Source organism: Myotis lucifugus, unplaced genomic scaffold, assembly GCF_000147115.1.
Source record: "Myotis lucifugus unplaced genomic scaffold, Myoluc2.0 scaffold_0, whole genome shotgun sequence".
Lineage (NCBI taxonomy): Eukaryota > Metazoa > Chordata > Mammalia > Chiroptera > Vespertilionidae > Myotis > Myotis lucifugus.
In genome coordinates, this window is record NW_005871048.1 from 37,835,646 (window position 1) to 37,857,618 (window position 21,973).

Here is a 21,973-nt window from a genome sequence, read left to right on the forward strand (position 1 = left end):
ACTTAGACAGCTCATGTTGTCCCAGATAACAAGTTAAGGCCACTCCTAAGAAGACACAGCAGCCATTCATATCCCCCCTCAGAGCGGCCAGCACGGGGTAGGCCTGGACCATCAGATCACTCTTGGCCTGAGAACTTCCATTCAAATGGGATGGACAGATGCAGGTCAGGAAATGTCCAACACACATAACAGTATCTTGAAAGAAGGAACTCTAGGACAGATGCTGAAGACTGAAACATCTCTTTCTAAAATAACTATTTTTGCCAGAGACCAATTCCAGCATGACAGCAGGGCTGCATCTGGGAATGGCTGAAGGCATTTCCCCAAACGTGCATAGGATACATTAAATTGATTTCTTGGCTGCCAGACAGCTAAAGGGTATCTTAATCTACATGTTATTGCTTCCTACTGGCCAAACACCTGAACAGCCGCAGGCTAAGTCCCCCATTCTGACAATGGACTCTGTAGGAAACCCTGACCCTTTGAAGTGTATATCTCCACCTCGCCTCAGGACAAATTGTGTTAGTAAAAAGCATGGTGTCCTGAGACAAGGAGATCTTAAGACCTTAAACCTGAGACCTGAGAACCTAAGACCTTAGAACTTAGTTCCTTTAGCTAAGCTCCTCTGACCCCCAATGCCTTTCAAAATTTTGCTTCATCTCTGGATTCCTATTTAATCTACGCACAGCCTTCTCCAGATTGCTGAACCCTTCTTGATGCTGGGACAAGAGCACCAACATATTTTATCCCCTAAAAATGAAAATTAAGAGGAGCCAAACTTCACATGATAAAGTGATGGAGATTCCGGAAACATCAGAATGAATCTGCAGAAGCAGAAGGCAATGAGGAAATGTCTGCATGGCTGGCTAATGACAGATCCTGTCAGCGTGGAGTCCCCAGGCACAGCCAGCCAGATCCAGGTGGCCTGGGTCCTGTTCTTTCAGCTCTTTGGGAGCTTATCAAGATCACTGTGAGGCAACCACCACATAGCAGAGCAAAAGAATGTTAGTCTTCCTAGTTGCTTCCCTTAAGTGCAAAATGAACAGGTGATCATCAGAGTTTTGGGTTATCTTTTAATACCTGTAATATTGTTACAGAAGAGCAAAGAAAAACCAAGCACACTTCCTAGAGAAAGGGAGGGACCCATTTATTAACACTAGTGACTAGTGGACTCCCGGAAGTAATTTCCAAATCAGAGTAACATACAGAGGCTTTGTTTTTTATAATCTTCTGGGGTCTTTGTCTTGCAGATATGGTTCCGCCCCCCTTGTGGGCTTACAGGAAGGCCCCCAGGTGTTGGGGTTCCCAGGTCAAATCAGATGATCTTCCTGGGGCCAGCAATAACTACCTTCCCCGCCCCCCCCCCCCAGGGCAGTGCATTGTTCAGTTTTTATGGCCTGATATGCCTTGCAAGACCAGTTTCCTCCTTAATATGGTTTTTAAGTTGCCAGTGGAGTGCAATTAGCAAAATCCAATATGTAGGAAAATCTACAAACAACCTGGTTTCTTCAACAAATAAATTGCAAGAAAAAACAAACAGCCCTAACCGGTTTGGTTCAGTGGATAGAGCATCAGCCTGCGGACTCAAGGGATCCAGGTTCGATTCGGATCAAGGGCATGTACCTTGGTTGCGGGCACATATCCAGTAGGGAATGTGCAGAAGGCAGCTGATCGATGTTTCTCTCTCATCAATGTTTCTAACTCTCTATCCCTCTCCCTTCCTCTATGTAAAAAAATCAATAAAATATATTTTAAAAGAAAAAACAAACACAAATTAGGAGACATAAAATCATTGACCAATGGCAATGTGTGAGTTTTATTTGGATTCTGATTTTTTTTAACTAAAAAAACCAATTACGACATTTGAGATAAGTGGAAATTTGAACACTGTCAGGATATTTGATATTAAAGAATTGCTTTTTTTAAAGGTATGATTTTTAAATGCCTTATCTTTTAGAATTGCTGAAACATTTACAAGTGAAATAGTATGACTTCTGGGATTTGCTTTAGAATAAACGGGATTGGAACTGAACAAGGGTTGGTGAGTGATGGGTACAAAAGCTTCCTTATGTGATTCTGTTGACTTCTGTGTGGGCACAAAGTCCTCCACAATGTTTTTAAAAAGTATAGTTGTAATTAACAGAAACTGTCATTGGAATAAATACCATCATTTCCTTCCTTGCTCTGTAATTTTAAACCATAAATTCTGATAAATCAGTTATATTTTGAACAAAGTCTCCATTTTACAAAAATCTTTGGTTTGAAGGAAAATCTGTCACCAATAGGAACTAGCCAGTCCCCTCTGAGATCCCAGGTGGCTTCTGAAAGAGCTCAGAACACAAGGTTTGGCTAAAACTGCTTTCTCAGAATTAAGTAATTAAATCTACTCACTGCTACCTGGAAGCTATAATAAAGCCTTGTATGGACTTAAATCATTCACTCCAGGCTACCTAACGAAGCTGGTGTGAGGAACTCAGACCTGAGCTAAGACTTGGCCATGCTGAGAATTAATTTCTCACCTGCTCAGACTCCAAGCTCCTAGGAACCAGCTGTAGTAGTTAACACCCTGCCCTCAAATTCTCCACAAAAGAATGATAGAAAACTTTCTAGAACAAAGGATGTCCCAAATGGTACAGAAATTTTCTACAGCCCACCCAGAATAACAGGTGTCTTTTCAGACAAAGAGAAACAGGATTGGATTTCCCCACGGCCAGCACCTTTCAAATGTCACTGCCTGAGCGGTGAGCAGTTGCAGGAGAAAAATATGCCCCAAATACAAAAGCAAATGGAGGAAAGACATAGCTCCATTTCTTTCATGATGCTCATAGCTCTGCATGATCATTACACTCAGAATTGGTGAAGTTCAGATGGGCATGTATTTAAGATCCTGAAAACTCAGTGTTTACAGTGGTGTGGATAAATAGACACATTGTTGACAGGTGTGTAAATTGGTATGTCATCTCAATAGGGCAATGATCAAAATTACATACCCTTTAACCCAGAAATTCTACTTCTAGAAACACAGTATATCCAGACACTCACACCATCAATATCTCTCTCAAATAAATCACTCTCATTTCCATATTCCTAGGATAACAATCACTCTTTGCCTCTCTTGCCCCACAATCCTCTGCTCCCTTGCACAATTATACTATATGGGATCATCCACCATGATTGTGTCCTTCTTTCTCATTCTTTCTTGAACACACCCCATTTTGGCTCCCTATCCCCACCACCACTGAGACGGGTGGTCTGGTCAAAGTCACCAATGCTCTCCATGTAGTAAGATCCAATGGTCACATCTCTGTTCTATCTCACTTGACCTCTCACTAATATTCCACACGATTGACCAGCCTCTCCTTTACACCCTTGGCGGCATATCCTCTGTACTTTCTTCCTGCCCCAGCGGACAGTCCTCCTCAGTCTCTTACTGGCTCCTTTTCTTCTCAGAGGGTGCTAAGTGCCCAAGGCCTCTGACCTAGGCCTCCTTCTCCTCATCTATATTCGCTCCCCTATGGCATCTCACAAGTCCTTTGCTTTAAAAGTGCTAGTGATATGGCAAAAAGTGTTATTTCCAGCTCTATTTAAAAATCTAGATTCAGACATCCAAGTGCCCTACTCAACAGTTCTACTTGGATGTCTAACAGGCATCTCACACTTTAGATGCTATGGCCAAAATTGAACTCTTGACTTTCAACCCCAAAACATGCCCACTTGTCATTTCACAATCATCCATCAAACAAAAAAATCTATGAATGATCTGATTCCTCTTTTCCTCACTCCTGCAAACTTTACTTCCAAAACATTGCCCAAATTAGTTCCCTTCTCTCCATCTCTATCATCACCCTAATTCAAGTCAACCTCATCTCTCGCTTGGGTTGGTGGAATTTCCTCCTGTTCTTGCTTCTCCTCTTGTCCTTCTATAATCCATCCATACTTCATAGTGGCTAGTGTCTTTTTTTTTTTTTTAGTGATATTAGATATACTCTTTAGTTTTTTTAAAATGTTTTTTATTTCAGAGAGTAAGAGAGAGGGAGATAGAAACATCCATGATGAGAATCATTGATCGCTGCCTCCTGCACACCCCCTACTGGGGATCAAGCCTGAAACCCCAGGCATGTGCCCTTGACCACAATCGAACCCGGGACCCTTCAGTCCACAGGCTGACACTCTATCCACTGAGCCAAACCAGCTAGGGCTCCAGTGTCTTTTTAAATTACCAGTAAAACAACCCTATGGCATCCCATCTGAATGAAAGCCCAGCTCCTTACTCCCTTCAGTTACTTAGTACCTGCCTCTCTCCCCTCATTCCCATAAAGCCCTTGATTGGGATCCGCCCATGACTGCCTTTTTCTTAGCCTTTACATTGCAACTTAAATTTCACTTTCTCAGAAACCTTTTCTGATCCCTTAATAGAAACTACTCTTAACCTTTACTCTTCCTTAGAATTTATTACTACTGGATATTTTTCTTCTTTTCAGTCTCTTTCCAAGTAGAAAGTAAACTCCATGAGAACAGTGCATAGTGAATGAACAAGCATGTAAAGATACAGAAATATTCACGCAAGTATTGCTTGTGTAGGAATACAGGTGTAGCAAAAAACAAAACAAAACAAAAACAACTCCACCAAAACAATAACAAAAATAGAAACTACCTAAAAGCTAGGAGTTTATATTATAGAACATCTATACAATGAATGTATTTATTTAAAATAACAAGGTCAATCTATAAATGCTGAAACAGAAATAATATCCAAATTGTATTCATATTAACCTAAACATGAAAGGAACTTTCAAAGTGAGAGACACAAGCCTTGATTTGAGATCAAAAGCACAGCTAGCTATTAGGGCACACTGATTCAGATGGTAGCTCAAATAGTGCTCAGAGCAGGAGACAAAGGCAATGGTATTTCTGAGAAAAGGAAACCACATCAATAGAAGGAAGGCTTTTCTACTGGTACAGATAGCATAACATAGTGGTATTAATTCTAAATAATGATTTTAATTGTCAGTCTGGTCATCTCCGTGGGGTGGTCATCTCCGCTTTACTATCTTTGCAAAAAGTTCTCTGGCACACAAGGTTGCTTTAGGCCGTCAAAGGTTATTTTGCCCTGTTTTAACATTCCAAGTACTTTAGACATAAGAGGTGCCAGGCAGTTCCTCCAGCATGGCTCCAATTTAAAGTGGATCCATGTATTTGTTTTTGTTTTGACAATACACATATTGTGGTAGCCAGCTTCCAAAATGACCCCTAGTGATCCTTGCCTCCTAATGCTCTTTGGTAGTCTTCTCCCAAACTGAATTGAAGCCAGACTGGGTAATCGAGAGTATCGTGAAAATGACATTGTAGGACTCCTGAGGTGAGGCTCTAAAAGGCATTGCGGCTTCCCCCATATCCCCTTGGCTCACTTTTTTTGAGGGAAGCAGACTTTGTGTTATGAGGTCACTTGAACAGCCTTGTGGGGAGGCCCACGTGAAGAGAGACTGTCTTCTGCCAACAGCCAGCACCAATTTGCCAGCCCTGTAAGGGAGCCACACTGGACATGGATGACTGCAACCTCACAAAATCCCCAAGCCAGAACCATCTGGCTAAACTGCTCCTGAATTCATGCCCATAGAAACTGTGCAAGTTAGATGTTTATTGTTGTTTTAAGCGACTACATTTAGAGGTAATTGATTATGTATAAGTATAACTAATACATAGTATAACTCCTCTTTTTCTAAAAAAGAGCATACAAGTACACAGGCGTATACATGCATAGAAATATCTCACAGGAAACACAAAGGGAGTAACTGGGTTCTGACATGGTGGGTCAGGAGGGGAGATGTTCACTTTTTACTATTTGCTCATATTCTTGTCCTTCATTTTACTAGATTTTGTCCCACTCCCAAGACCTACCTTTGAAATAGGGTATTCTTTAAAGGCCTTTGAATAAACCAAATATTGGAGGGTTGGTTGTTTTTGTTTTTAATATTGATACATTTCACTGAGAACATCAGCCCCATGACTGGGTTGCTGCTAAGGCAGGAATCCCGATTTAATTATTTGCATTTAATAAGGCAGTAATGTTGCAATAACTCTTTGAGGGATGAAGGAATGAACCACTCACACCATGTTAGGTGCCGATGGTTTGCTTTGTGTTCATGATGGAGCCCACATGCTGGGGCTGTGGTTTCTGCAGGAGGAGGTGACCCAGAAGTCCAGTTGTGTCTGATTTCTCACCAGAAAAGACGGATCCTGGGAAATATTCCACAGACTGACCAAGTGGTAGAGGCCAGGGCAGCTCATACCCAAATCACAGAATTCTTCACACCCCTCAATAAAGACATTTCCAGAGTGACTCCAATGACAGTATTTACATTTAAATAGAATTCAGTGAAATCCCATGCCTTGAATACAATGGAGAACTCCATACCCGAGGGCTTTGTTTTCTCTTTTCATTTCAGAATTGGGGGTGAGGGGTGGACTAGAGGCATGCTTCGAACTACAATGGAGTCAGAGAGTTCTCTTTTAAGACATCCAAACTCTGCAGCACAAAGCGGTAATTTTAGTCAATGAGACCGAGGCTGCAGTGACAAAATGTACCTTTGATTTGGTGATACATTCATTCCACATCCCTCATGAGCCTCCTAAAGCTTAAAGTTTCAGGAACAAAGATGTAATCACTGAACTATGCATACTGATGAGATTATAGCCTCAGGATTTATGAGATTGAGATAACCAGGAAATTAATTACTTCTGAAACTCCTGCTGCAAACAATCATAACATTCAAGGAAATGCCCAGTAAACCAATTCCAATCAAGTCAGTTTAGTTAATGTGTCCTGCACCGTGAAGGCAAATCCACATTACTTTAAAACTGAGAGAACCTCTTGGTAAATGGAGCCTGTGGAATGCTAAATATTCAAACTTTGAGGTGGTTCAGAAAAATCAGACCACAGGAAGACCGCTAACACCAGAGCAAAGACACCCGTCCAGCACTTCTGTGCTCAGAACCAGAGTTCGCATACGTCCCACGGAGTGTCATTCAGGTGGGCCAGGGCTTCATGAACCACTTCCCAAAGGCACAAGAAACAAATATAACTTGAAAAGCTTTTGCTTTAGCAAAACACATTCTTATGACTGTATTTCTCAAATTATTTCCTTCGTACTTCTTAATGTAGATTCAAAGACTTGGTTAAAATGAACCAAGAAAAATACTTCATCTTCAATGGGGCAATGATTAATTTATGATTATCCATACATGCAATACTACCTAGTCATTAAAAATGAGGAAGATCCATTTGTACTGATTAAGAACTTGATATATATATATATATATATATATATATATATATATATACACATACACACATACGTATACATATATACATATATGTGCACATATACCCATTTATATACACATATTCTTATTGTAACATATTCATTTTTATTTGAAGGGTTAATATACATATATATTGTGTACAAACAAATTATAAAAATTAACCTGCTGGGAGATGAGAATGAGCATGGGTAGCAAAGAAGAAAATGTTTCAGCTATGTATTTTTGTTCAGTTGGGTTTTTTAGCATGTGTTATGAAAATGACTAATAAATAAATGGCAAATACCAAACATTTTTTCCACGGAATCCCTCCATAGAGCACCTGCAGGGCCTGTGAGCCAATTGTTTCTGCTCCCTTGTATTCGGTGTCCACCATCTTTTGCTTTCTTACCTGTAAAATGGAGACAACCCACAAGCCTGCTAGGAGACTCAGAGCAGAGAAAGCAAGAAGGCAGGCAGATACAACTGGCACTGACGTGAAAAGGGGCAGATGGGAAATGAGATCTCGTTAGCAGACAGAGGAATAACAGTAATAATGCTACCTAATGTGTACGACTGCATAAATGTGCCAAATGTTTAATCCTAATAATTCAGTGAGAAAGACATTATCTTCACTTTACAAATGAGGAAACTGAGACACAGAAGTATCTCCCCTAAGGTAACAAAAAAAATAAAGAAATGCTAGAGTCAGAATTCAGCCCTGCCTGGCAGCTCAGGATTGGCACTCTCAGCCAGTAGGCTGTGCTGCTTCAAAACAGATTGGTAAAATTTCCAAAGATTCATGAATCAAGTGTGAACGAGCATTTCAGGAAACAGGTACAAATGCACTTTTTGGTAGAAGTATAAATTACTGAAGGCAATCTGGCAAGAGTTACCAAAATTTAAAATTTAAATAGGTGTCTAACTTTTTACCTGGCCATTCTACTTCTAGGAACACATCAAAAAACATCTGCACAGGGATGTTCAATGCAGCACCATTTTAATGAGGGGGAGGAGGGCCGGTGTGGAAGCCATAGATAGGGAAATGACTAAATACATCACAATATAGTCAAACATTTAATAGTCTGTATCCTTTAAAAATGAAGGTCAACCTATGGGTGCAGACATGGAAAGAATTCTGAACTGTAAGTAAATGAAAAACAACTCCCTTAGAGCAATATGTACAGTATGGCCCTTTTTATGTAAAAATAAGGTGTGAGCCTTGCATAATTTCTTCTTAGTAGAAAGATGTTGCTTGCCCTTTTACATTCCTTCCTTCAAACACACACACACACACACACACACACACACACACTCTTCAGAAAGAAGTTGTAAAAAATAGTCATGTGAGCCCTCGCTGGTTTGGCTCAGTGGGTAGAGCACTGGCCTGCGGACTGAATGGTCCTGAGTTCGATTCTGGTCAAGGGCACATGCCTGGGGTTGTGGGCTTGATACCCAGTAGGGGCCAGGCAGGAGGCAGCCGAACAATGATTCTCTCTCATCATTGATGTTTTTATCTCTCTCTCCCTTCCTCTCTGTAAAAAATCAATAAAATATATTTTAAAAAATAGCCATTTATAAATCATACAATAAAATAAGTATTTCAAAAAGTCACAAATACAAGTCATATAAAGTCAGTCTGGAGCCAAGTATTCCTTAGATATATTACTGCAAATCACATCTATTTTAGTTTTTTTTTTCCCCAAACAGATGTGGTTCAAACCCGGCGAAGGCTTTATAATTTCATATTTGATAACAAAGGACCAAAACTGACAATAAATAGTCCAACAATAATTTCTTAAAATACTAAGCGGTCAATTCTGATCCTTGTTGCGAAACTCAGGCTACCTGAAGATTTCGCTGAAGTCAGTAAAAAGTTACACAACATTTGTATTTTCAAGTTTAAAATCCTGTTGCATTTTCCTCGATAATGATACATATAAAAGCTCAAGACTAATAAAGAAACTGAAAGATCCAGTAAGTCAACAAACCAATTTCATTCCAAGCAGACACAAAGCATTCTGTCTGCTTCTCTTTTTAAAAACTACCAGGACCCTTTGTCCAGTAGCAGCAGCAGCCAGACCAGTGGGTCTCAGACCTCGTGTGCCTAAGCTTTGCACAGAAGCTTGTCAGCATGCAGGTTCCTGGGGGCCTGTTCCCAGATTCTGAGTTCTCATTCCTGAGTCTGATGAGCCTGCCTTTTTAAACAAAAAGCTCGCTGACTTCGATGAAGTGGTGCAATAACCCCACTGACCATTCAAATGCTGCTGCCCAACCCTAACTTGCCGCCACTGGTTAGAAGCCTGACTCTGGGCAGCTCCCTCGCCTCTTTAAAAGTTCCTTCCTCCATCAACTCAATCAATTGGACAGATCATCCCTGAGGGTTCTTAAGCCCTAACAAGACTGTGGTTGACCCCAGATGTATAAGAAATGTAGTTTCCACTAAGAACTTAGTCTTTATGCCAAAACCAGTTTTTGCAAGTCACTGGGGTTTCTGTTTCATGTGTGTTTTGGGGGGAGCAACCTTCTAAAGTCTGCTTCTGTAAGTTCCATTCTGGGAGCATCTGAGTAGAGAAATTCTGAAACTGGCATTTATGTTAACTTAGTGGATTTTCTTCATGCAAACAGGGAAGCTTCCAGCAATCCTGAAAGGTACTGCATATACATGGTACGTGGTAAGACCCTCTTGGTTAGGAAACGTCCCCATAACATTAAGCAAGCTCCAAAGCCTCCCGTAAAACTTCCATCCGCGGAGCTGGAATACTCAATAGGAGGTCTTAATGGTGGTTGAACTTGAAGAGTAAGAGCTGGATTTCCTGGAGGACTTCTTTGATGTGAGGGATATTTGCATCTGCTTTGCCTTACGGACACTGCGACAAAGAAGAGCGTTCTTTGCATGATTCCTAAAGTCTTCTGAAACAAAGTAATAGACAAAGGGGTCGATGCAGCTGTTGAGGGTGGCGAGACAGAGGGCTACGATGTACAGGGTGTAGACGTAGCTCTGGCCCCAGTGTTTAATCGTGAAATAGTGCACCACGAGCAGAATGTTACTAGGAGTGAAGCAGACCAGGTACATGACCAGGACAGTAACAATCAGTTTGATGGCTCTCTTCCTCCTCTTTCCTGAGTTTTCATCGATGGCAGAAGATTTCAGTATTCTGATCATCAGCACATAGGCAGAAGCCATGAGGATGGCTGGGAACAGGAAGACTCCGATGGCCAGAGAGAGGAAATAATTGAACATGTCCTCCACCAACACCTCCTTCGGTAAGACATCATGGCAGGTTGTGATGTTGAGGGCTGGGATGTAACTGGTCTGCTTCACGAGATACAAGGGGATGGTCACCAGCAGAATCAGCAGCCATATTCCCAGGGAGATACCGATGGCGAAGTTTGCGTTCTTCCTGGTGTGCCCCATGGGGTTCACGATCACCCAATACCTCTGCACGCTGAGGCAGGTTATGAAGAGAATGGAGCAGTACATGTTGCCATAGAAAAAACCAATGAGTACCTTGCAAAGAGATTCCCCGTAAATCCAGTTGTTGCCATGTATATGATAGGCAATCTTCATGGGGAACCAGATGATAGAGAGGAGGTCTGCCAAGGCCAGGTTGGCCATGTAAACCACTGCAGGGTGCTTCTTCTTCGTTCGGAAAAGGAAGATCCACAGGGCTATGCCATTACTGGGCAAACCAACCACAAATACAACCGTGTAGACGATCGGAAGAAAGACAGTAGTCAGCTTTCCAGTCAGGAGGGAGGCAGAAATCTCATCCACAGAAAGGCCTGGCTGCACTGGAACACCTTTCCCAGGGATTCGAGTTGAGTCATCGACTCTACCAATTATACTTCTTCCTTTAGAGGGTTTATTGACTCCTGTACAAGAAAGGCAAGGCAGACAAGGGTCATTCCAGAAATCAACGTTTCAGCAGTAATGCTGGTATGCGCAAGCAAAAGCACTGTAGATAAAGACAGAAGGAGTGCACAGAATGCTTATGAGGCTGTCTCTGGATGATTGGATTAGTGGGATTTCTGTTGCCTGGTTTTTTGTTTACAGTGAAATTTTCTCAATCAGAGAGAGGGTTGTGGAGTATGGGTGGACTATAACATTGATTTCTATGAATCTCGATAAAACTGACAGTATTCAATTTATGTTTACAAACTGTCCACACTCATTAGTTCCTAACTGTTCATATAAAGGCCATCTCACGCTGGCTGAGACAGGATCCAGCCTGGCCTATCAATCATTCGTTATCCCAAAGCATCACACAGGGAGATTCCCAGGAGCGCAAGGGACATTCCCGCTCCACCCACAAGGACAGCCTCCGGCAAGGCAGGGGTTCCCCCTCCTCCTTCTGTGTGGGCCTCCTGGAAACCTTCACCAGGAGGTCAGCGGGCAGGCCAGCTTTCTGGCGTCAAGGTGACTGGACAGGTGGGTGCACCAAAGACAAATATGTGTTCTGACTTTCAAGCAAGTAACATGGAGAGCTTTAACAACTTACTCCTCCCCATAGTATGAGTTAAACGTTAGAAACCACAAACAAATGAATGACATATTCAGCCTACAACCTGCCTCAACTAAGTGTTCAGGGACCTGCAGAAGAAAATGAAGGACCGTTTGAGGACACTGCACAACCTTATTTTAATTCTGGGGGGGGGCAGGCCTTCCACCCTGCAGAGGAAACAGGGCAAAGTACACCACAGTACACCAGGGAGAACGTTAAGCCTACTCTCAAGTTTATCTGATTATCTGATAATTTTCATGCTTAGTCATCACTTTTTCTCCTAGTTCTGCACCCAGGTTCAGCAGGATGAGTGGTGGTCGGCAAACTCATTAGTCAACAGAGCCAAATATCAACAGTACAACGACTGAAATTTCTTTTGAGAGCCAAATTTTTAAAACTTAAACTATATAGGTAGGTACATTGTTATTAACTTAATTAGGGTACTCCTAAGCTGGCCTTTGCTAAAAAACGTCCTCAATCTGATTGAGGTACGTTCGCTGAGGTCAACCCCTTCCAACTCTCCCATCCACACACGTCTTGTATACTTGTTTTGTCTATCTCCTTTCTGAAAACCGACTTCTGCGCGTGGGCCAAGAAGTTTCAATCACACTGTACATGTGCGCGCACGTACGTGGTATTTTGTGGAAGAGCCACACTCAAGGGGCCAAAGAGCTGCATGTGGCTCGCGAGCTGTGGTTTGCCGACCACTGGCCTAGGTGGAGGGTTAGAAGGTGTAGAGATCAATACTTCACTTTTCACTTAGTATAGCAGGTTGAAAGGTGGCCCTCAAAAGGTATGTCCATGTCCTAATCCTTAGACTCTGTGATCACTACCTCACTGAGAAAAAGGGTCTGTGTAGATGTAATGAAGGATTTTAACATGAGATCATCCTGGATTACCCAGGTGGGCCCCAAATCCAATGGCAAGTGTCTTTATAAGAGAAAGGCAATGGGAGATTTGAGAGAGAAAATAGAGAAGAGAGGAAAGAGGTGTGAAAAGGGAGGCAGAGATCGTAGTAATGCCAAGAAACAAGCCAAGGAACACCAACAGCCACCAGAAGTTAGAGGAGGCAAGGACCGGATTCTCTCCTTGGGACCTTCAGAGAGACAAGACCTTGATTTCAGACTTCTGGCTGCCACAACGGTGAGAGAATAAATTTCTCTTGGTAAAGCCACCATTTTTTTTTTGGCACAGGAAACTAATACACTTAGGATAGACCTACCTCTTGTTCCAATTTATTTTATAATTTTTTAAAAGAACATGATTTTTAAATAAAAATAATAATCCTACATATTACAGTGTTCTTTATATACTTGACTATTGCCCATAGCAAGAAACATACTCTGTATGGTAACCTACTTCCAATATAAATATCTGTAATAGAAAGGAAAGTTTCACAAAATAATTATTACTTTCATTACGCAGGGAACACTCATACTTTTTATTGTGTTCTATTCCATCCTTATAAAAAGCCAGTCACCACCCTCTACATTAATTTCATGAACCACATACGTGTTTTTCAAAACCAGTTAACAGAATGACCAATTGTGAGAGCAGCAGGGGGTTACAGGATTACAGCTCTACAAAATAAACTACCTACTACCAGTAAAGGCTAACTCTTCTTCTTTCTTCTTTCTTCTTCTTCTTCTTTTCAGACTTCAGCTTTTTATTGAACGTGTTACAAAAGAGCTTTAGTCAAAAGACCAGCCCTAGCCCGGTAATTCAGTTGATTGGAGCGTCATCCCAACATGCCAAGATTGTGCACATACAAGAAGCAACCAATGAATGCAAATTAAGTGGAACAACAAATTGATGTTTCTTTCTCTCTCTCTCAAATCAATAAATAATAATAAGTTTTTTAAAATGGCCAAAGCCTATGTCACCATCAGACTCCTCAGATTCTTTTTTTAAAAGATTTTGAGAGAGAGAAGAAAGTGGAAACAAGGAGACTCAGGCATTGGCTGAAGTGGCTTAGTTGGTTGGGCATATGTTTGAAGCTATAACACTAGTAAATGTTGAGATGCAGCTCAAATGTCGCTGAAGCCCTCTCAGCAAAGTGTGCAGGATTTTACCCTGTACAGTGTCCTATACCAGCCGATTTTCAACCGGTGTGCAGCAAGAATTTTTAAAACATACAATACCTGACTATGTAGTCTGGAGCACTGACCTCTTTTCCCTTAGATTGTCAAATCTAAAAAAATGACAACAACCAATACTACAATAGGCATCTGGGGTGAATGAATCAAAATTACACCTTTTTTTGTCAGATTGACAAAATATGTATTTTTTGGTGTTCCACAGAATTTCAGTAATTTTAGTTTATGTGTGCCATGAGATGAAAAAGGTTGAAAATCGCTGTCCTAGACCATTCACCAAATTCTTGTCTAGAACTGAGGCTATCCCAGCTCCCGGCCATCCGACCCACCTGTAAACCAGATAAAATCACTTCAAGTCAGAGAGTGGAGAAGAAATTAAGTAAATGCACACATGAAGTTTAAACACGTTTAAAGTAGCTGGCTACAAAAGCACCCTCGTTTGGGAGCTGTAATCACCAGTGCCTGCCCAAGTATGCAAGGACACACTCCCACTGGGGCCCAGGGCAGCGCCCCCACCTCACTGACAAACAAGCAGGAAACACACAAGGCTCACCAGCCCCCAGTCCTGACTTACCATATCCCCAGCAATCCTCGGCTTTAACAGTAGACACTATACCATTCAATAAATATTGAAAACAGAGCCACCATATACTGTCGATTGAAAAAAGCACTGGCAGAACATACTGCCATCTGTACAACAAAATTATAATCTATTTGCAAAATCTGAAGTTGAGAAGGATACCCAAACTCTATGTCTGTGGATAAAATGGCTGGGGAAGGCACAATTTTCCTTTTTTTACTCCACACCTCTCCATATTGTTGGGTTTCTTTTTCAAAGGAGTGCAAACTGGTGAAATCTTTTTGGAGGGCAATTTGTCAAAACATGTCAAAATTTAAAATGTGCTTGCCCTATGACCTATCAGTTTATTCCAAGGAATTTGTCCTGCATGTCTACTAGCTAAAGTGCACAAAAATACTGTGTATACGAGACTATTTACTGGAATCTTGTTTATCATGGTAAAACAAAAATGTTAGTCTTGACATCCATCAAAAAAGGGACTACGGTATAGCAGCAGTTCAGTCAAAGATGAACCACATGAAAGACGGTGGTCCCATAGGTTGTAATAAGGCTGAAAGATTCCGAACACCTAATGACGTCATAGTGCAATGCATTGCTCACATTTGTGGTGATGCTGGTGTAAAAAACCTACTGCACTGCCAGTCGTATAAAAGTACAGCACATACAATTATGTACAGAACATAATACTTGATAATGAACAAATATGTTACTAGTTTGTGTATTTACTATACTACACTTTTTGTTATTTTGCTGCGTAAAACAGTACATTGCTTCACACCAACGGCAGCCTTATATATCTCCTATTGACTGTGTCCCTTGGTTGCATCATTTTCTCTTGTGGTTGATTTAATCTCATGTTGTTTTGTACAGTGACACGCTGCATAGGCCTTTAGTCTAGGAGCAACAGTCTATATCAGATAGCCTAGGTGTGTAGTAGGCTATGCAATCAGGTTTGTGTAAGTGCCCTCTATGATGTTCAAACAACAACATAATGGCCTGGTGACCATTACATTTCTCAGAAAGTATCCCCATCATTAAGTGGAGCATGACTGTGGTTCAATAACTTACGACATTTATACAATGAATAATATTCTCCCTACAAAGGGTGGATAGGCCACCACTGCTGTGTTTCCTGGGCACCTGTGTCTGTTCGTTTGTCCCAGCTGGTGGTGGCCACGCTGCTTTCTGGTAGAGGTGTGGTATTGGTGGCTGCGGCCTCTGAGCTGGATGAAACATGCTCTCAGTGGAGGTAGGAGCCCAGCGGAGCCGGAACCATGGCCAGTACAAGGGTAGCTGTTGCACTGACCATTGCTGGTGCAGGATTTGCAAGCCACTTTGTTTTGCAAGCCAGGAAGCATATGGAGCCTCAAGTCAAACAAGGTTTTCAAAGTCTACCAAAATCTGCCTTCAGTGGGGGCTGTTACAGTGGTGGGTTTGAGCCACAATGACAAAACGGGAAGCAGAATTAATGCTAGGTGTAAGCCCTACTGTCAATAAAGGAAAAATAAGAGATGCTCATGGACATATTATGCATTTATTTATTTGTCAGAGAGAGAGAGAGAGAGAGAGAGAGAGAGAGAGAGATATACTTATTTATGCATTCATTGGTTGCTTCTTGTATGTGCCCTGAGATGGAACCAGCAGCCTTGGCATACTGGGATGAAGCTCTAACCAACTTAGCTACTGGGCCAGGGCCAACTATGAATTATGCTTTCAAATCACCAAGACAAGGGAAGATCTCCTAATATAGCAGCCAAAATCAATGAAGCTAAAGATTTATGGAAAGTCAAGCAAAAAAAAATAATAATAATAATTGAAGTAAATGTATGATTAATTTTAACTTAGTTTATGAATGAGGACCAGCTTTTTATAATAAAATGCCTCAGAGCTATAAATTTAAAAAATAATTTAGCACAAACTAAATCAAAGCCTTGGATTAGTTTCTTGTTTAATTTGAGGATTTTAAATCGGATTATAGAAATAGAGAGCCCAGCTATAAAACCACATATATGGACAGATAATTTTTTACAAAGGAGCCAGAAACACACAATGGACTAAAGATAGTCTCTTCAATAGATGGTGCTTGGAAAACTGGAAAGCCACATGCAAACGAATGAAACTGGATTACAGTTTGTCCCCATGTACAAAAATTAATTCAAAATGGATCAAAACCTAAATAAAGACCCAAAACAATAAGTTACATAGAATAAAATATAGGTACCAAACTTATGGACCTTGGTTGTAGAGAATATCTTATGAACTTGACCCCAAAGGTAAGGGAAGTAAAGGCAAAAATCAGTGAATGGGACTATACCAAGCTAAAAAGCTTCCGCACAGCAAAAGAAACTGCCAACAAAACAAAGAGACAGGCAACCAGATGGGAGATGATATTTGCAAACAGTAGCTCCCACAAAGGTTTAATTTACAAATATATAAAGAACTTATAAAACTCAACACTAAACAAAACAAACAACCCAATCAAAAAGTGGGCAGAGGACCTGAAAATACACCTCTCCCAAGAAGACAGCCAACAGATATATGAAAAGATGTTCAACCTCACAGGCAATTAGGGAGATGCAAATCAAAAGTACAATGAGATACCACCTCACACCTGTTAGAGTGGCCATTATCAACAAGACAAGCAATAATAAGTGTTAGAGAGGTTGTGGAAAACAGGGAACCCTCATCCACTGCTGGTGGGAATGTAGACTGGTACAACCACTAAGGCAATTCCTCAAAAAATTGCAAATAGAGCTACCATATGACCCAGCAAACCCTCTCCTGGGTATATACCCAAAGATCTCAAAATCATTTATCCGCAAAGATATATGCATCCCTATGTTCAATACAACATCATTCACAGTGGCCAAGACAGGAAACAACCAAAGTGTCCTGAGATAGAAGACTGGATAAAGAAGATGTGGTACATACACACAACGGAATACTACTCAGCCATAAGAAAGGATGAAATAGCACCATTTGCAACAACATGGATGGACCTTGAGAACATTATGCTAAGTGAAATACGTCAGTCAGAAAAAGCTAAGATGATTTCACTTATATGTGGGATATAAAACTAAAACTAGTGAACACAAACAGCAGTGTGGTGGTTGCCAGAGGGAAGGGGTGGGGGATGAGGGGGCCCTAAAATATCGGGGCAGGAGAAGATTTGACTTTATTGCACATGGTGCAATATACAGACCTTGTAACATAGAAACCCACACCTGAAACCTGTATGTTCACGTTAACCAATGTCATCCCAATAAATTTAATTTTTAAAAAAATTAAAAATAAATCAGATTATAGAATATTTGGGGATTAATGCTCAATACTGTAATTATGAATAAATACATACCACTTGAATAGAAATATTGTTCACTGTTCATTTAACAAATAATTTGGAACCTATTACAAGGCAAAGCAAACATGATAATCACTGCTCTGAAGGAACCCCAATCTAATGGGAGACTGATAAACTGGTAACTAAAAATACAATGTGATAAATATTATGATGGAATTAGCAAAGGTTGTTATTGTTGCAAGATAAGAGGAGAGAAAGAGGGGGTACCACGTGGGCTTTGGCCTTTGAAACTGATACTACGTAACAAAATAACCAATGAGGAAAGCATAGGGGTCCTAAATTAATGACAAGTCCAATTAGAAAGGGTCAGGTTCAAACAAAGAGCTGCAGCATATACAGTGGGGCCTTGACTTATGAGTGTCCCGACTAACGAGTTTTTTGAGATACCAGCTGTCTCTCGGCCAATTTTTTGCATTGAGTTGATAGAGTAATTTGAGTTAACGAGCTAGTTAGAAAGAGAGAGAACAGCTTTTTCCTATTTGGGGGCCCCTTCCCAGGGATCCCCTTTGGGGACACCCCTGCCCAGATGGAGTTTGTATATGCTTCCAATAAACTTCTACATTTTTATTAAGGAAAACTTTTACAAATTTATTCTTTATCTTCATGGACAAGAGCCCACAAGAAGAAGTCTGCACCCCAAACCCCACGTTTCATTATAGTACAGACTCATCTCATTGGGAGGAAAGGCTGTCAAGATACAGAGAGCTAGCTGGCTCAGCTGCTTGGAAAATTGAATTTAAAAGTGAACTTAGCTTCAACTTTGACCTAAGAAAACGATCTAGGTATGTATATATCACTGACAGAATTCAGATTTACTCATTAAAAACTTGATTTAAAAAAAAAAGTATAACAGATTTGTACACACTGACCATGAATAGATGTATTGGGTTAAATAAATAAATTATAGGATGACATGTATAGGATGAAAAAATATATATTTGTGCATAAAGTAGTCTGTGGAAAGGGGAGAAATGGGAGATTTTCACTTTTATTAACACTTCTGATTTGTACAATTGTGAGGGGAAATGCATATAAAACTTTAAACTTTCAAAGCACTTGTTTTTTACTTTACGCACTCCCCACTAAACCAAGTATAAAACTATTACTTTGTTAGTGTTAACTCTCCTCTTGTATCCCTTTCCTACTATCTCCTACCTCCAAATCTTCTTTTGTTCCCAACCTTTAAGAGCAGAAACTGAAAAATAAAAAGCTTCAGTTGCTGAGGACCTCTTCCTAGGTACACTTTAGTAAATTCCTATGTGTTCTTTCAGGATAAACGGTTTTCCTCTCCACACTTGCCCAGCTAATAAAACCATAAGAAAGGCAAACAGACTTCACTAAAACAGCCCCTATCAAGGTTAATTAGTAACCACAAGGCAAGCTAGGAAACCAACACAAATTTAAAATCCCATCTTCACGTTCATTACAGTGTTCTCTCTTATCACAACACCTTGGAAATACCCCACGTGTCTAGCAACAGAGGACCAATGTAAAAAGTACAATACATTCTCCGACAACATATTTTAGAGTCATTGAAAATGTTTTATATCATTGACATGCTACTGATACTTACATAATCCCAGATTTGTGTGAAAAGATTTTCTATGTGTATGAACACATATTTTATGCATGGATGCATGAAAGCATGGGAAAAGACATATGCCAAAATATGAGCAGCGGTTACTTGGGTGACTTAATTGAACTTTTCCCTTTTATCTGTCTTGTTTTTTGGTCTACAGCAGTGGTTGGCAAACTGCGGCTCGCGAGCCACATGCGGCTCTTTGGCCCCTTGAGTGTGGCTCTCCCACAAAATACCGACTTCTGCGCACGGGCCACGAAGTTTCAATCCGCGACTGTGCGCCCGCACGTGGTATTTTGTGGAAGAGCCACACTCAAGGGGCCAAAGAGCCGCATGTGGCTCGTGAGCCGCAGTTTGCCGACCACTGGTCTACAGTGACCTCATATTATTTGTATCATTAAGAACCAATGGCAAAGAGAACAGAAGTTTCAGCCTCCAAAAGAAAAATAGAATGACTATACCATAGGGGACCTCCCAGGCTTGTGATATAGAAAGTAGTTAAGTGCCTGAAAGAAACCAATTTACATGCCCAACTGCCATCAACCCACCAGGCCACTCTGGGCAAGTCCCCTCGCTTCATTCCTCATTTACTACTTACGAGGTCCTTCAGGTAATGACTGTGCTGGACCATGGCAATGAAGAGGACCAGAGTGCCCCTGGCCCCCAAGAGTTCACTATCCAGTGGGGAGACAGATTAAACATATTTACACAAACAATTACCAATAATTACTCTTGTGACAGGGAAAAAAGGGAAGCCTGATAGAGTATTTTCCTTGTGCGCATCCCCCACCACCACCCCCATGGGCCACATCTGTAAAATGAGAAGGTTGTACTCTAGGCGGAGTTTCCTTCAATGAGACAGTCTTTTGGGGTAAGGCCTTCGGGAAGAAAATCAAAGCTGTTATGTCCTATAGCAAACTGAGGAGCAAACATAAAGGTCAACTAAAAGGAGATGAGCAAGCCCTGGCTGGTTTGGTTCAGTGTATAGAGCGTCAGGCTGCGGACTGAAGGGTTCCGGGTTCCATTCTGGTCAAGGGCGCATGCCCCAGTGGGGGACATGTAGGTGGCAGCCAATGAATAAATCTCTCATCATTGAAGTTTCTCTTTCCCTCTCCCTTCCTCTCTGAAGTCAATGGAGATGTATTTTTCTAAAAAAATAACAATAATAAAAGGGGATGAGCAAAAGCGTGGGCTGAGGGCCAGAAAAACATGAGTGATGCTCTATTTCTTAAAATAAAATTGGTCTCAAGTTGGGAGGAAAGTTACCCTACAATGGAATAAAAGTATGCATCTGAAAAGGTGCAATATTAAGTAGTTCTGATTAACAAGTAACTTGATTTTATTGCTGTTACATTAAGTTCATCTTATACACCAGGACCCCCCCAGTCCCAGCCCAGTCACTTTGTCAACAAGAACAAACCAATACTCAGAGCAAGCTTCCTATAGCAACTGTGTGAATCACAAAAGCACTGAATCACCTGCACCACATTGCTTCCAAAATGTTCGCCCACTTTCATTACTTTCTGGAAATGAACAAATGCTGACACTAAAATGTATACAGAGGTGCAGTTTTCAAGAATACACCATAATATGCTTTTCTGTAACTCCAGAGGTAAAATAATCCCGGTCTTCAATCTAATTCAGATTCACAGTGACTGCTCTTTTACAATGTCTTTATAAAAAGGATAAAGGTGAGAAACTGCCTTTTACAGCAGGGCTACAAATTTCCCAGGGAAATAAACACCTCCCATGGAAGGCTACCCTGGCAGCCTCCAACTGCAGCGGGGGGTCGGTTAGCATCACAGCGGCGGATCTCAGGCCAAGCACCCCCCACCCCACCCCACCCCCACGCGCTCCGAGGCTGGCTCAGCCCGGGAGCTTCCCCCCCCCAACCCCCCCGGCAGGATCACCGCAGCGCACCCGGGCAGCACAATCGCGGGACCAGGCAGCCGTGAACAATTTGGCACCTGAGCACCAGCCCGTCGGCCAACTGGCCTAACAACCTTGAAGCTGAGGCTGGTTACCCCGGGAACCCAGCGGAGTCCGGCATATCCGGTCCAGCCGTCGGGCCAGAGCAGCTGCGGGCCCCGCTGGGTCGGAACGCCACGGGCCGATCCCAAAGAGGGAGCTCCAAAGGCTGAAGGGGTTGCAAAAAAAGACAAGTGGAAGGTCCCAGGCCGCGGGCTCCCACGCACTCCACCCCACCCCGAGCCACCAGCTTGCTACCTCCAGGGGTCCCCTGGGACCGCCCGGAGGAAGTCGCCAGGGTGTGCGGAAAGCTCCTAGTGACTTGGTGTTTGCAAAGAAGCCAGCCCGTGGGAAGGGAGGCTGCGCCCTCTGGGTTCCCTCCCCGCTCCCCCGCCCACTCCAGCCTCTCCGGGCGCTGGGATTCCCCCGCAAAGCGGCCGAGCGGAGTCTCGAGGTGCAGGGGAGGCGGCTGGAGGCAGCAGAACAGCCTTCGCGCACCGGCCCCGCTTGCACCATCTGCCCCGACCCGGCTCCTGGCGGCGCGAGCCCTCCTCCGCCCCGTTTCTCACCTCGGCTGGTGTAATT

At 42.0% G+C, this 21,973-nt stretch overlaps 1 protein-coding gene and 1 pseudogene across 1 annotated transcript; one reads left to right on the forward strand and one right to left on the reverse strand.

Moving 5' to 3' along the window:
• Positions 1 to 8,855: 8,855 nt before the first annotated feature.
• Positions 8,856 to 21,970, reverse strand: F2RL1 (F2R like trypsin receptor 1; the record flags this gene model as incomplete). Its single annotated transcript, XM_006081553.2, has 2 exons — positions 8,856 to 11,175; positions 21,958 to 21,970. Coding segments are annotated over 2 exons (1,125 nt in total), but the record flags the coding sequence as incomplete, so codon positions are not given.
• On the forward strand, positions 13,949 to 16,553 carry LOC111825111 (annotated as a pseudogene).
• Positions 21,971 to 21,973: the final 3 nt, after the last annotated feature.